This window comes from Orycteropus afer, unplaced genomic scaffold (assembly GCF_000298275.1).
Source record: "Orycteropus afer afer isolate SDZICR_OR568_19922 unplaced genomic scaffold, OryAfe1.0 scaffold00062, whole genome shotgun sequence".
Classification (NCBI taxonomy): Eukaryota; Metazoa; Chordata; class Mammalia; order Tubulidentata; family Orycteropodidae; genus Orycteropus; species Orycteropus afer.
The window spans coordinates 10,810,764-10,826,497 of record NW_006921649.1 but is presented as its reverse complement, the minus strand read 5'-3'; the positions used below and the strand labels follow the sequence as shown (position 1 = coordinate 10,826,497).

The following is a 15,734-nucleotide window of genomic DNA, read 5'->3' as shown; positions in this document are numbered from 1 at the left end:
ATATACCACAAATGGGATGGCCTTAACAAACAGGAGTTTATTCTTACAATTTGGAGGCTTTAAGTCCAAGTTCAAAGTGCCAAGCTCTAGGGGCTGGGTGAAAGCCCCCTCAACTTTGGGGTCCAGCTCTGCCTCCTGCTCCTGGCCCACTGGAGCTAGAGGTGTTTCTTCACTCAGACAGCTGCTGGCTGCTGAGGATGAGAAGCCCCAAGGTTGATAAGTCATAAGGCACAGTCCCGATGTTACCAAACCACACGGCAGGCCATTAACTTAAGTCCATTGTAAGTCCCAAGGTCGGCAGAGCATAGCAGGCTGCTGAGCAATGACACAGCTACATGCAGGGTCCAAGCATGCCAAAGGCTAGAAACCATCCCCAAAGGCTTCTCCTTATATACAGGAAGCAGACCACGTACCCAAAGGTAGCTACTCAGCTGCTTGTGGTAGATCCCACCATGGAGCTGACTACCAGTCTCCTCATGGGGATTAACTACCACCAGGTGCCCAGCCACTCAACCAGGCCAAGCCAAGTTGACACACAAACCAAACTACCACAGTTAATTATGGAGAGGAAGCAGGAAGACAGCTATTACATTGTGGGGAATTGCAGTCAATGTCATGAGACAAAATGTGTGTGCTGTATGGAAAATGAATTTCCCTATGAACTTTCACCCAAATCACAATAAAAATTAATATATTTATATAAAATACACATGTCCATTATAGTTAAACTATGTAATCCTACTCTTCTAACAAAGTATTTTCTAAATGTGGCATTATTAATGACAGCAATGATAATTATCAGTTCAAATACATAAATGTGCTGATAAAAGTGGATGCTTTGAAATCAGAAAGCTTTAGCCTTGGCTCTGCTACTGGTCGCTGTCTGTTTTGAGGCAGTAACTTCACTCATTTAAGCCTTATTGTTCTCATCTGTAAGGAGCTCTGGTGGTGTAGTGGTTAAGGCACTTGACTGCTTACCAAAAGGTTGGTGGTTTGAACCCAACAGCCGTTCCATGGAAGAAAGGTGAGGTAGTCTGCTTCTGTAAAGATTTACAACTTTGGAAACCCTGTGGGGGTCACTATGAGTTGGAACTGATTTGATGACAGTGAGTTTGGTTTGGTTTTTTGGTTCTCATTTGTAGTTAAGAAGCATAATATTTACTTCATAAAGTTAGCTGTGAAGTTAAATGGGAAAATATCTGTAAAGCCCCAAGCCCAGTGCCTGGTACCTACTAAATGACAGCCATTAGTATTTTCGTTGTCTTGAGTTTAATAAGGACTTACTAAGGTGATCAGGAGCTCTGGTAGCATAGTGGCTAAAGCACTTGACTGCTAACCAGAAGGCTGGCGGTTCAAACCCACCAGCCACTCCTTGGAAGGAAGGTTGGGCAGTCCTACTTCCGTAGTGATACTGCCTCGGAAACCCAAGGAGGGGTCGCTATGAGTTGGGGCCGACTAGACGGCACATAACAACAACAACAACAAGGTGATCAGATGAAGTATGACTGTCAGGCTACTAGCCCAATATCATTCCTTTGAAAGCAAAGCTTTTCCAAGGTAAGGATGTCCACCAAGAATGAAGACAAATTGAGAACTTCAACATTTTGGCCCTTCACTTCGTATACTACACTTAGTATTCAAAGTATACTAAGCCACAGATCAAAAAACTTCCTGACTGTACCTTCTCAAGCCAATTAAAATTTGATTGGCTAAGATACCTAGGGCTATCAGGACAACAGAAACAAGCCCCCAAAATGTGTGGGGGAGAAATCAAGGAGGAAATACTATTGAGTAAAGAGGGCAGCAACTCTACTTCATGTGACTTCCTCAGAGAGGCCTGCTCTGATCACCCTACCTAAAATAGCATCTGCCGTCCCCCTGGTCACTTTCCAAGCCATAACCTGCTTTACTTGTCTGACGGGACTTAGTATGTCTGGCTATTAATTTACATATTTTCTCATTTATTGTCTGTGTTTCCTACTTGAAGGTAATCATGATAGAGAAACTTGGTCTGTTATCCTATTGGCTAGAACAGGGCCTGGTACTACAGATATATTTGTGTAATACATTGCGTATGAATAACAGTAGTTATTGACTGAATACTCATTATGGGTGGGCAAGGAACTTTGCACTGGTATGGATTGAATTGTGTCCCCCTAGAATATGTATTGTAAATTCTAACCTCTATGCCTGTGGTTATAAGGCGCTCTAGTGGTGTAGTGGGTAAGGCATTTGGGCTGCTAACCAGAAGGTTGGCTCCTCAAACCCACCAGCTATTGTTTCGCAGGAGGAAGATGAGGCCATCACTTCTGTCAAGATTCACAGCTTTGGAAACCCAATGGGAGTCACTATGAGTCAGATTTGACTCAATGGCAGTCTGGGTTTTGGTTTATTCCTGTGGTTATAATCCCATTTGGGAATAAGTTATCTTAATGTGATGGGACTAGTGTACTATATTTTGAGTCAATCTCTTACAAGATGCATAAGGAGTAGATTAAGAAAGCAGAGTTTGCGGAAGATAGATGCCAAGCCACACAGAAGTTTACAACGAACTAAGATAGAGAGAGAGTTTTCCCCTAGAGTCCCTGAATTTGGACTCCTAGCCTCCTAACCTGTAAGGAAAAAAAAAAAAATTCTGTTTGTTAAAGCCATCTACTTGTGGCATTTCTGTTATATCAGCACTAGATAATTAGGGTACTTAAATTTTTTTATCAAACATTTATGTAGCTCTTACTACATTCAAAGCACTGTTGCAAGTCATTAACAGACACTACAATCCTATGAAGTTGTATGATTTCCTTCATTTTACATATGAAAAAAAGAGTAGCTCAAAGAAATAGCTGGTCCAACATTACACAGCTGGAGCATGTCAGTGAGCCAGGATCTCCAAGCACGTCTGCTTTAATCCCAAACTCACGCTTGCCTCCAATGTCTCTGATGGGGTGGAAAGCATCAGAGTGGGGGCTAAAGTCAGGGTCACAGAATCTTGAGTTTTGAGCCATGGAAACTCAGAGGAGGGTGGAGAACAACTAGGTTGCCTCTGATGAGGAGAAAGAAATTTCTAAGCAATCACTTGAGTTTAAGGTAGACAAAGGTAAGACATCAGTGGATAATTACCAAAGAAATGCTTATGCTGCAGTTAACACTGTGCCCGTGTTACTACAACGTGATCTGTTGTATCACCTAAGATGAAGAACTGGCCATTTTTGTTTACATCATGTAAACAACTTTATACTTCATCTACTAAAGACTTTTTCTTCATTTGTTTAACCCACAGAGTTATGCCAAAGGGGAAAAGATGAGCTCATTATCTTATAATTTCATATTCAAGTATGTGGTCATATATGTAGTATGCCAAATGTATATGTGATCATTTTATGAATTATCATTGAAGCTTCCAGCACTTTTTTTTTTTTTTTTTCTAATAAGAAAAAGGGAGCTCTGGTAGCACAGTGGCTGAGACACTTGCCTGCTAACCAGACGGCTGGTGGTTCAAACCCACCAGCCACTCCTCGGAAGGAAGGTTGGGCAATCCTACTTCTGTAGTGATACTGCCTCGGAAACCCAAGGAGGGGTCGCTGTGAGTCGGGTTTGACTCGACGGCACATAACAACAACAACAACAATAAGAAAAAGGCCCAGAGACCAGTAAGATTTGAAAGTGAAGTGCCAATTTATAGGCTAATATTTTCACTGGCATTAGGAAAAGTAAATATTAAATTCTCAGTTAAGCATAGATAACAAGTGACAATTTCTTCAGCTTTTAGGTAAAACCCAAAGCTAATCACCTAGATTGGGTTTCTGAGGATCTGATTCAACAGAAAGTTATTTATTTTATGAATTCCAAATACATTTTTTTTTTCAGAGAAGTCACATTAAAATAAAATAGTAATGAACTCTTTTAGTATGTAGGCTGTCAGATATTTTATTTGTAGGACTTTTTTTGGGGAGGGTACAAATACAAGACTCAAGTAGTGGGAATGTACAATGGTGCAACCAATATACAACGATGCAACCAATATACAATGATGCAGCCAATGTGGAAAACATTTTGGCAGTTTCTCAAAAAGTTAAACACAGAGTTGCTCTATAACTCAGCAATTCCACTCCCAGGTATATACCTAACAGAATTGAAAGCACAGATCTAGAGAAAAACTTGTACGTGGATGTTCATAACAGTATTATTTCACAATAGAGTGGAAATAAATGTCCATCAACTGATGAACAGATAAGCAAAATGTGGGACAGCCATATAACGGAATGTTATTCAGCCATAAAAACCAGTAAAATTGAAGTACTAATATATGCTACAACTGGGAAGAACCTTGAAAACATGCTAAGTGATAAAAAGCATATACAAAGGCCATACACTGTATAATTCCCATTTATATTAAGTGTTCAGAATGGGCAAATCCATAGAGACAGAAAGTAGATTAGTGGTTGCCAGGGCTAGGGGTTGGGGAGAATGGAGAGTAACTGCTAATAGATACAGGGTGTTTTTTGGGGATAATGACCAAAATCTGAAATTAGATAGTGGCTATGACTACACAACTTGTGAATATATTAAAAACCACCAAACTCTATACTTTTTATAAAGGTGAATTTTATGGTATGTGAATTGTATCTCAGTTTTTTAAACCAAAAAATGTAGTTTCCCCTTTTTACCCTTAAATGTATGTAGAACATTTCCTAAAATTTAAATATAAATGCAGCTGAATTGCAAGGGTTGGAGAGTGAGCCAGGAGGAGCAAGTAATACAAATAACTATGGTGATAATAAATGATGGCAGCTAACACTTACTGAGAATTTACTATATAGGTATTGTTTGAAGAAAGAGGTCTGGTGGTGCAGTGGTTAGAGCATTTGGCTGCTAATCAAAAGGTCAGTGATTCGAACTCACCAGCCACTTCATGGGAGAAAGATGTGGCAGTCTGCTTCTGTAAAGATTTACAGCCTTTGGAAACTCAATGGGGCAGTCCAACTCTGTTCTATAGTGTCTCTGTGAGTCAGAATTGACTCAATGATAGTGGGTTTGGTTTTTTTGGTGGGTAGTGTGTGAAGTACTTTGAAATTAGTGATAGGTCAGGATGGTAGGCAGAATAATGGTCCCCCAAAGATAAAGATATCTACTGGCTTAATTTCTGGAACTTGTAAATATGTTAGGTTACATAACAAAGGGAATTAAATTTGCTCATCAGCTGACTTTAAAATAGGGATTATCGTGGATCATAAAATGGGTCAAATGTAATGTTGTTGGAGGAAAGGGGCCATGAGCCAAGGAAAGGAGGCAGTTTCTATAAGCTCTAAAAGGTTAGGAAACACAGTCTATCCTAGATCCTCTACAAGGAATTTAGCCTTCCTGAAACCTTGACTTTATAGTCTAGTGAGATCTACATTGGCCTTCTGGCCTCCATAAATGTAAGATCATAAAGCTGTATTGTTTAAACCACCAAGTTTTTGGTAATTTGTTACAGTAGCAATAGGAAACAAATATAATCTGTAAAAGTCAAGTCTCTTGCTGTAAAGCTGTGGTATAAAATAAGAATTAAGAGAAACAAAGAGACACAGAGGCTGTGGGTGAAGAAAACTATTCAAAACCAAGTAACAACAGATGATCTCAGAGGAGCCAGTTACTATTATAGGTCTAGGCCCACATCAATGGCTGTTTGTTCTCCACTGCTTCACCTAGATAGCATTTCTGAAGTTGTATTACAGGGAGACTTGAAAAGTGTGCTTAGCTAGGTTCCTCTAACTTGAGCTAGGCTTTCATTTCAGTTTTCCCCTATATTGTCTAGGAATTGTAGCTGGATTTGAAATGACTTGTGACTTCAGGTAGGGCAAGATGTTTTAGTATCTGTCAGGAAGTAGCACCACCTCTTGCGTATATAGGAAAATAATAGTCATGGGGCACTGTAGGCAGTGGAGCAGCATTAAGGGCTCGAAGCTTGCCTCATTCTAAGGTCCCAGTGACAGTGCCTCTAATAGTACACTCAGTAAATATTTGTTTCTTAATTTTTACTGAGCACTTGTTTTGTGACAGTAATTGCTAAGATCCTTTTATGCCTTAATTAAACCACACATCAACTCTTCAAAGTGGATACATCTCCACTGAATAGATGAGAAAACCAAGGCTCCCTGGAATTTCTCTCCCTAGGGAATTTGAGCTGTTTATCTTAGGTTCCAGGAGAAAAACACATTGTCCACTGTAGATCATTGCTATTGCTTTTCTAAGAAACCTACCCTCAAAGTTTGATCCCTGAAGCATCTAATTCCCTGAGGTGTTCTGGACGCTCTACTCTCAAAACCAGGTAAGTTATTACACTGGATCTGGACTTAATGGGCTGCTTTCTGCCTACAGGGCCAGCTAATTAGTCTTAATTATCTCATTATAGATTCTAAGTATTTCCAGCTGCTTCTTTACCCCTTACTGCACCCCCCCCCCATGTCTATTTTCCAGATAGCCTCTGCCAAGTCATGGACACTGGTGCTACAGTGATGTATTCTTCCTGTCCATCAAGAACATTAGCTACTTCTGATCATGCACCTCATCTGGCAAATCGATCCAGACTATCACCCCCATGCTACTTTATCTATGAGAAGACATTTGCTTTGGCCAATTATCACAAATTTCACAAATTTAAAAAATTACATTGTATTATAGACTTTTAGTGACTACAGAACTGTAAATACCTACAGGGGGCAAATTATAAATATGAATCTATTTCATAATAACTTGGAAAGTAATCTCTTCTTCCTTCTTCTCAATGCTCCTAAACCCCAAATCAATCATTCAGTCCAAATAGTTCAAACAAAAATGAAAAAAAAAGTTATCTTCCCTAATTGATTGAAGTGAAAGGTAAAGTAACAGCTCAACAGAAGTGAAAGAGAAGGTGTGGTCAGAGGCTACCAGTTATATGAACTGACCTTGGGCAAGTCATTTAATCTCTCTGAACCTCAGTTTTCTAACAGATAAACAATAGAATAATACGTATTTCATGGATCTGTTGTCAGGATCAAATAGGATAGAGTATGTGAGAGCACTCTGTAAACTATAATTCTGTAAAAGTTCTGATTAATAAGGAATTGGAAAATTTCTTTCCTCTTTTATTTTTATTTCTATCTTTAGTAGCTATTTCTGGATTATTCCTCCCTTTTTACTCAAGTCCTTGTTATTTAAAATTTCTCAAATTTAAGCTAGAGATATTTTTAGGTGCCAATTATGGATTCTAAGTCAAAGTTGGATGGATACTATACTATCCTCACTTATAAAAACAGAATTATCTCTTAACAAGCATAAACACCATTTGTAGTACTCCTATGATCATTAAAAATATGACTATTTCTTAAAGAGTTTGTGTATCTGAGGACAGCACTGTTCACTCAAATTCTATCTACATGCTTCTAATCTGAATGGTTCAATATTAGGTGCAATCATAAAACGTTCCAGGGAAAAAACTGTTAATGACAATAAGAATTTTAAGTTTGAGGCTAGTAAAAAACTTAGTTTGGAACTAATAATATTAGGTTCTCACAAAATGAAAAGCTTTGTTATAGCAGTTTTCTACAATTCCTTCTCTAATACTTGTCAACTGAATTCACTTCAAATTAAACAACAAAGAAGGATTTTATTTATTCAAGTATTTTTATATTAAACAGTTCCCTGGAGGGTCTCCATTTACTGACTTGGGTAATATTACCCTTCCTTTAGTTTATTAGTTTGACAAAGTTAATTTAAAAACAACCTAGGGAACTTTAAGTGATTCTTGGAAGGGCTAACATGCATGCACATATGGTCGGCCACTCATATTCTTCTGCATGAGTGCAATCTTGTGAAGGACTTTTTGTGTCTGTTTTCACAATTTCTTACAATATAAAAAATGCATTGCTAATATTCCCTATAAGGAGCTCTGGTGGTGCAGCAGCTAAGCACTCGTATACTAACCAAAAGGTCAATGGTTTGAACCTACCAGCCGCTCTGTGGAAGAGAAATGTGGCAGTCTGCTTCCATAAAGAACACAGCATTGAAAACCCTATGGGGCAGTTCTATTCTCTCCTATGGGGTCGCTATCAGTAGGAATCAACTAGATAGAAATGGACTTTAAAAATGTTTCCTATATTTTTGGAAAACAGAAAATATTCTGATGGTGAAATGCTTTCAGTTCTATTCTTTATACCAAACTAAAACCCACTGCCATCTGGCTGATTCTAACTCATAATGATCCTATAGGATAGAGTAGAACTGCCCCAGAAGGTTTCCAAGGCTGTAAATCTTTATGGAAGCAGACCATCTCATCTTTCTCCTATGGAGCAGCTGGTGGGTTTGAAGCTGTGACCTTCTGGTTAGCAGCTGGATGCTTTAACTACCGCACCATCACAGCTCTTTACTCTTTATACAGTTGAACATTTTGTTTAGTTTAGCCAAGGAACAATTTGATAAAATGGTACAACTGTTTATTGCCCCACAAAAAACACCCCATTTTTCATACAAAATATAACCTGGGGTGCACAGCATCAATTAAATTCATCTGAAGTACAAATTACTGAATAGAAACCAAAATGCATTTCAAAGTAAATATCAATTAAGGTGACACCCGATTTTCGTTCCCCTTTTTTAATCACTCCAATACATACAGCTTATTCACAAAACATATTCAATTTATTTTGCAGGATTCAATTAGAATATGCTTTATGTTTCAATCCAACAATCACATCCAATGTTTTACAAGCAGATTGTTGTTGTTGTTATGTGCCGTTGAGTCGGCCCCGACTCAGGGACCTCTCCTTGGGTTTCCGAGGCGGTATCACTACGGAAGTAGATTGCCCAACCTTCCTTCTGAGGAGTGACTGGTAGGTTTGAACTGTCAGCCTTCTGGTTAGCAGTCAAGTGCCTTAATAAGCACTATGCTACCAGAGCTCCCTGCAAGCAGATTAGACAGGTACTTTTTTTTTAAAATTTGATTCTTAACACCCTTTCCTCACCCGAAAGCAGTGACATAAAAGCCCTCAAATTTCTGTTTTAATTTGAGGATTCTCATTACCTAATAGTTTTATTTCTTTAATTTCATACATAGATCTGTGCTTCTCTTGATAATAATAGTTGTCTTCTTCCTTGTTTCCACGACAGTGAACATACAATAGAAACTATAAACTCATATATATAGCAATTCTGACAGCAACGTTCTCGTCAACCTAGTTTGTGAGACAAGGCTTCAAATAATAGAAACTATGTTCAGTAACACTCAACAAATGATTCTCTATAAAGCAACATGCTTTGGAAAGAGCAACAAGTGACTAATCTGGCACAAGACTGGCCAAGTGCAGCTAATCACTTGTGAAAGTAATCAGCCACTTGATTTGTTTTGTCTTAGAAAAGCCAATGATCAAGCTACTTCCTGAGAGAACCTGGCAGGCAGAGCTGATTCCATGAGCCACGATGATGGCATCTTGGTTACAGTATACTTGATTATCATCCATTCAACAAGCATTTACTGAGCATATACAATGTTGAGACACAGTCTGGTGCTAGAAGAACATGAGAAAGACAAGCTCATGTCCTCAAGGAGCTCAGTATATTTTAGGAAGAAGAGCAACTCTGGTTCTTAACAAATGAAAAAAGCTCTTTATGTGTTGTTGTTGTTGTTGTGTGCTGTCGAGTCGGACTCGACTCATAGCGACCCTTCCTTGGGTTTCCTAGGCGGTATCACTACGGAAGTAGATTGCCCAACCTTCCTTCTGAGGAGTGGCTGATGGGTTTGAACCACCAGCCTTCTGGTTAGCAGTCAAGTGCCTTTGGCACTACGCCACCAGAGCTCCCTTATAATATGTATATAATTATTTTCAAAAAGGAAACCACTGATGAATAAGAAAGAAGTTTCTTTTCAAACAGTGTAAAAGTTCCATAAGGGTAGTTGCTATGGTTTTTAATTTTATCTGCATCCAGACTCAATTTACTTATATTGAGCACCTACCGTGCATGACGCACTTTCACATAGCCTATTCTCCTTCTGTTTCTCCCAAGGTATCTAATAAAGTGCTTGTAACATGACAGATACATATATTTACCTTTTTTTTCCTTCAAACTTTGAACTAAAAAAATATCAATTTATATTTTATATTGTTACAAGTTAAATATTTCAAAGGAATCTAATCCTGGGAAGCCTAATAAAATCCTTATAAAATTAGTTATTCAAATTATACATGTTTACTTGAGTTTCTTATATCTCATGGTTTAGATTAAGCGGTATTAAATAAAAGTAAATGTGTCTTCAGAAAAGGAAGTGTACAAAACAGTCTTTCTGGGCACCATCATGACTATCAATTATCAATGCAATGACAAGTGCAGTAGTGCTGTGAATACAGAGTCTGGACTGTGTCTAGGCTCTGAAAGGGCTATCCTACAGTTTCAATGACCATAAATATATGGGAGGTTCCTTGGTCTGTGATGACTATATGAAAAAGGAAACTCTGACCCGTTCCATTTCCAGGTCCTGAGATGTTAAGTGATAGGAATTTATTTCTAGGAAATCTCCTCCAAGTATTTCCTTTAACTTTGCCCCCTGCCCCAGGTCATTTGTATGGCTGGTAGGACATATTATGTCTAGGGAGGGTTTTCAAGATCTTCTTTAATGCGTGAACAACTGGGACAGCAAGAAGGTAAGCTCCTTGAGGGCAGGGGTCAGTATGCCTGACTTATCTTTGTCTTGCCCTCAGAACTCAGCATAGTGTGCTCTCTAAATGATTGTCAAGGACAATGACAAAATGTCTGGGGCTGCTCCTCTTTTATCCAAGCCAAAAGACAAGAGATAATACAGGCCGGTATGCAGTATGCAAAACTGTCACTCAGTTAGATCTCCCACTTGCCTAAGGTAGCAGATGATTGGGTTTTGCATGCCTGGTTTACACTCTTCAAATATTTATAGACAGTTCCCTTTGCCTCCAGCCCTGGTTGTCATTTAGCCAAGTTATACATACACGGTTCTTTTAATCTTTACTTAGAAATCAATCCCACTAAGCTACTTAATCATTCTAGTTGCATTTCCCTCAACTTTTTAGCTGTTTGTATTTCTTGTAATTTATTCTATTGAAATAAACGAAAATAATACAAGTGTGGAGCAGAGAGGGGTTAGTCAACTTTCCAGCCCAAGATTCAATGTATTTTATGGGCAAAATAAAATTATTTAATTTCTTTTCTTTTGTATGATCATGTTTTAAAAAATTCATTTTTAAGTTGCTGGATCAATCAATACATTGTAAGAGAAAGGGAAAAAAAAACATCATCAGTATTACATTCTTTAAGGATAATATTGTCTTTGATTGAACTCTCTCACATGGCTATAACTGATTAATTTAGATTGAAATATTCAGATTCAGGAGGCAAGGAGTGGGGAATACAACCCAGAGTGACATGGTCACCACAAAGTGGCTTAAGTGCCCATTCTGAGGCACGGTGTACCTGTAGATACTTCTGACTAACTCCAGCTTCTCAATGAAAAAAAAAAAAAACTTAACAGATAAGCTTATTTTTCTCATTATAAAAGTAATACATTAAAGAAATGCTTCAACTAATCATAAATGAAGCAAAAATTAACAGAACAAATGAACTCATCATCTTTATGGTCTTTATACTTTTATCTTACTCTATGAGGGACTGGGGTTTATGTAAGTTGTGCCATTTGGGTTGAGTGGGAACATTACTCAAAGATAAACATTTAACATGTTTGACAAATTTTAGCATTTTTGGATGTGTTTTTCCCCAAAAAAGAAATTTTGGGGTAAAGAATCAGTGTGAGTGTTAATTGAAGTGAAATATGTCACCTTAAGAACATAAATTTTTCTTTTGGCTCTGATGCTAGTAAGCGTATGTTCAGCTCCTTAGAAGGTGTAGAAAACTGTCAAAGGGGGCAAATTCTAGTAAGTTAAACATTGTACTCACTAGTATTTCACTTTTTTATTCACATAAGAATATGGCTGATCCCTTATTAATTAAGTTCAAAGTCTTAACCTTACCTAGATCTACCATCAGAAGGCGAGTGAGGGCTGTGTAGAAGGTGGTTCGGCACCTGAAGTCACTGAGACTGTAACATTCACTGATGCCAAGAAAGGGGAAGTGTTCACTCTAATGAAAGCAAAAGAGCATCCAAAGTTACTAATGCTTTATCTAAACTATCAGGAAAATTCTAGTCATTAATTATGGAAATAAGACTTACCGTGTGGTTTTTTAGCATGAATTTCACGGCATCTATCTTCACAAGTTTTTTTAAAAGGATATAAGTAAAAAAGTTAAGGAATCTGGGGAAATACAATTGTCTTATCATTATGTAATAAATCAAAAAATAGTACTGAACTATAAGGGCAACAATTTATACTTATGAAGAATACTTACTATTTCTAAAGAGTATACCTATAGACATCTTTTATTCTGTTAATCCATTATTAAGCAGTGCAATTACTTTTCATACCTTATACATATTCTAGTTATGGAAAGGAAGAATGAATTTTATAATTAAGATAAGAACTCCTTTAGTATTAAAGTCTTGATAGAGGAAAATTAAACTGACCCTTTTTACATTTTGAGTGTAACTTGAGAATTTTTTCTTAAAGTAACTTCATAATGAAATAATTATTATGAGACCTATAATAGGCTATCAAGAAAGAAAGTTATTCAATTCTGAGAACGCATGACCTCAGTTAGGAGAAATCTAAGGAAATTTGGCTTTATACTGAGATCAGGATACAATCAGGGGGATATAGCAGATTGCATGTCATCAAGGGTTGTGACGGGCTTAAAAGGAGCAAATATTTCTCAAATATACGTGCAAGCCATTTTACATATATTAAATTACCTAATCTTCACAATCACTTGTTAAATATTATTTACTATTTCTATTCTACAGACAAGGAACCAGAAGCCCAGAGAAATTAAATTGCTTGCCCAAGATTAAACCAGCTCTGGATTGAGAGTACTGTGATCTGAACTGAGGTTTTACTGTAAAGACTATGTTGTTTCTACTGTAGCACTGCATCACCTGAAAAGTTTACTTCAGAATGAGAGTAAAGTTGACAAATTATGAACACGGTGCCTAAATCATTTCTGGTAAATATGCCATCATAGAAGGGCTTTAAGAACTCTATTCAGTATGCAAACACTCTCTTCTGTTACTTTACCCTCACTCAAAACTAACTGCCATCAAGTCAATTCCAACTCACAGTGACCCCCCACAGGGTTTCCAAGGCTGTAAATCTTTACGGAAACAGGCTGCCTCATTTTTCTTCCATGGAGTGGCTGGTGGGTTTGAACCACTGACCTTCTGGTTAGCAAGCAAATGCCTCAACTAGTACACTACCAGAGCTTCTTTACTTTGCCCTAGTCACATGTTTCTAACTATAGTTAGGGTATCTTTTAGGGAGCTCTGTTGGTGGTTCAAACCCACTAGTCACTCTGGAAAAGAAAGATGAGGCAGTCTGCTTCTATAAAGATTTACAGCCTTGGAAACTCAATGGGGATCACTATGAGTTAGAACCAACTTGAGGGCAGTGAGTTTGGCTTAATTTTTGGAGGGCATCTCCAGGCCATTCTCTATATATACTTGTGCCTTCCTTGCAGGTTGTAGTAATCTTACATGGCTCTATTCACGTTCCAGGGAAAATACTGACTGCTCTCCTTCTCTGCACATCATTTCCAAATATACAACTCTGTATGTGATACTGTGGTATGGCACTGATAAGTCTAATTTAAATTCTAGTCACTCAGGCATGGGTGTGAAAGCATGCAAAACACACTGGAATGTGAGTTAGGAAACCTGGGCTTCAGGCTTGACTATACTACTCAATCAGCTGAATGAGTTTGAGTAATATACTCAGTCCCTCTCTGAGCCTTAGTTTCCCTCGCCAACAAATGAAGAAAAAAATCTATGCCTAATCTATCTCAGAGGATTGCTGTAAGGATCATATGATGAAAATGTCTTTGCCAATTACAAATCAGGGAGGAATACATGATGATGCAGAGATTTAACACTCATGGAACGTTTACTATGTGCAGGGTTAATTCTCATAATTCCATGAGATAGGTGGTATTGCTTCTATATATTTTCTTCAGGTAAGGAAACAAACTAAAAAATTAAATAACTTGTCAAAAGACAAACAATTAGTAAGATTTAGATCCAAGTTCCTTTGACACCAAAGCAGCCACTCTACTGCACATCAAGCAATACTTTGGCTCACTCCCATATCAGACTGTAAACTTTCTAAGGGCAGACCCTGCATCTACACATTTTTCTCAGTGCACTGCACTCAGTGAGTGTTCAAAGCCCGGTGTCCCTGGAGCAGGGTCAGGGGACAACAAGATCAGGGCCGATACATAGCAGCTCCTTCCCTGCCTATAAAAGATGCAGATGTGATGATTCTTCCCAGTGTCAATCACTGTGGAGAAGAACTGCCACTCAAATTTTACTCAGTTAAACAGGAGTGGGGATCAATAAACTAAGAAATATCTTAAGTAATTACCAAATACAATTCTCTTAAAATTGCAAAGTTAAAAGTGACAGAGTCTGTGGGCAATAAGAATGCTGCCATTAATAGGAATCTTCCTGTCAGTGCTGTTAATAAACAGCAAGTCATGTTTTGACAATAGAATATTTATGGTAGCAATAAACAGAACATTCACAGGAAGAATCTCATCTGCCAAAGACACATTTTCTGCAGAATTGCATCTGTGCACTTTGTACCAAGGCCAGCCTCACTGCCTTTTAATTACATTCGAAAGGAAAAAAAAGATTAATAATGTATTTTTTACTTTTTTTTAAATGAAGAAAAACATGAGATTTCATCTGCATATTTATGTTTCCTTAAAGGAATTCAAATTAATGCTAGTTATGGTCCTTAAGAGGGTCTGTAATGTTTTTAAAAAAAGAAAGCAAATGGACACATCATCTTTATGATTTTTATACTTTCATCTTATTCTTCTCTAAGGGACTGGGGTTCATGTAAGTTGTGCCATTTTGATTGGATAGGAACATTAGATAAATTATGGCAGGTTAGATTTTAGAGAGTCTTTCAGAACAGCTACTAGCGGTAAATGTGGTAACAGTGGTAACAGTAATAGCAACAGTAGTAGGAGTTTCGGGAAGATAATTTAGTAAAGGTCACACACGGCACATGTAAATGGTAGAGCCAAGATGCAAATACAGGACTACTGGACTCTAATGTACAAGCTCTATTTACTATGTCACATCACATCATTTGGTTTTAAAGAGGTTAGTGTTTTTACAGAGATAACTAGCTTCTTGAGATGTAACTGAAGCTGGAACTAGGTCCCAGGAGGAGCAGGGAAAACCTCTTCTTTCAAGAGGGACTAATTCATTAATGAGCCATCATGTTCAGGTCAGAGCAAACTCCACAGCCTAGCTGACATTAACCCACTAAACACAGTTTCCAGAACAATCCTGTATCCATGTGGTTATAAAACTCTGAGGTAGGTAGAGACAGGTGGGAAAAGGCAAGAAGAGGAAGAAATAATAGTCTCTCTTGTAGATGGACGAAAATTCTGAAAATCTGTATGCTGTAAAAAAGGAGAATAACTAAATGGATAAAAACTGGTTTCTTAAGTTATAGGAGTACCATACACTTTAGTAGCCAGCTGATGGGCATTACTGCACCAAGCATGGCTTCAATTCCTGGTGTCAAGCTTTTTGGAGTATCTACCACATTCCACCATATTTAAAATACCATCGATTTCAT

General features: G+C 37.9%; 1 protein-coding gene across 1 annotated transcript in view; it reads right to left on the bottom strand.

The window, feature by feature from the left end:
- RANBP17 (RAN binding protein 17) overlaps positions 1 to 15,734 on the bottom strand; it is a 533,584-nt gene that overhangs the window by 107,265 nt on the left and 410,585 nt on the right. The window contains exons 17-18 of the mRNA XM_007939761.2: positions 12,206 to 12,269; positions 12,006 to 12,114 (exon numbers count right to left, since the gene is read on the bottom strand). Coding sequence (XP_007937952.1) covers positions 12,006 to 12,114; positions 12,206 to 12,269 — 173 coding nt within the window. The remainder of the gene's footprint in view (positions 1 to 12,005; positions 12,115 to 12,205; positions 12,270 to 15,734) is intronic.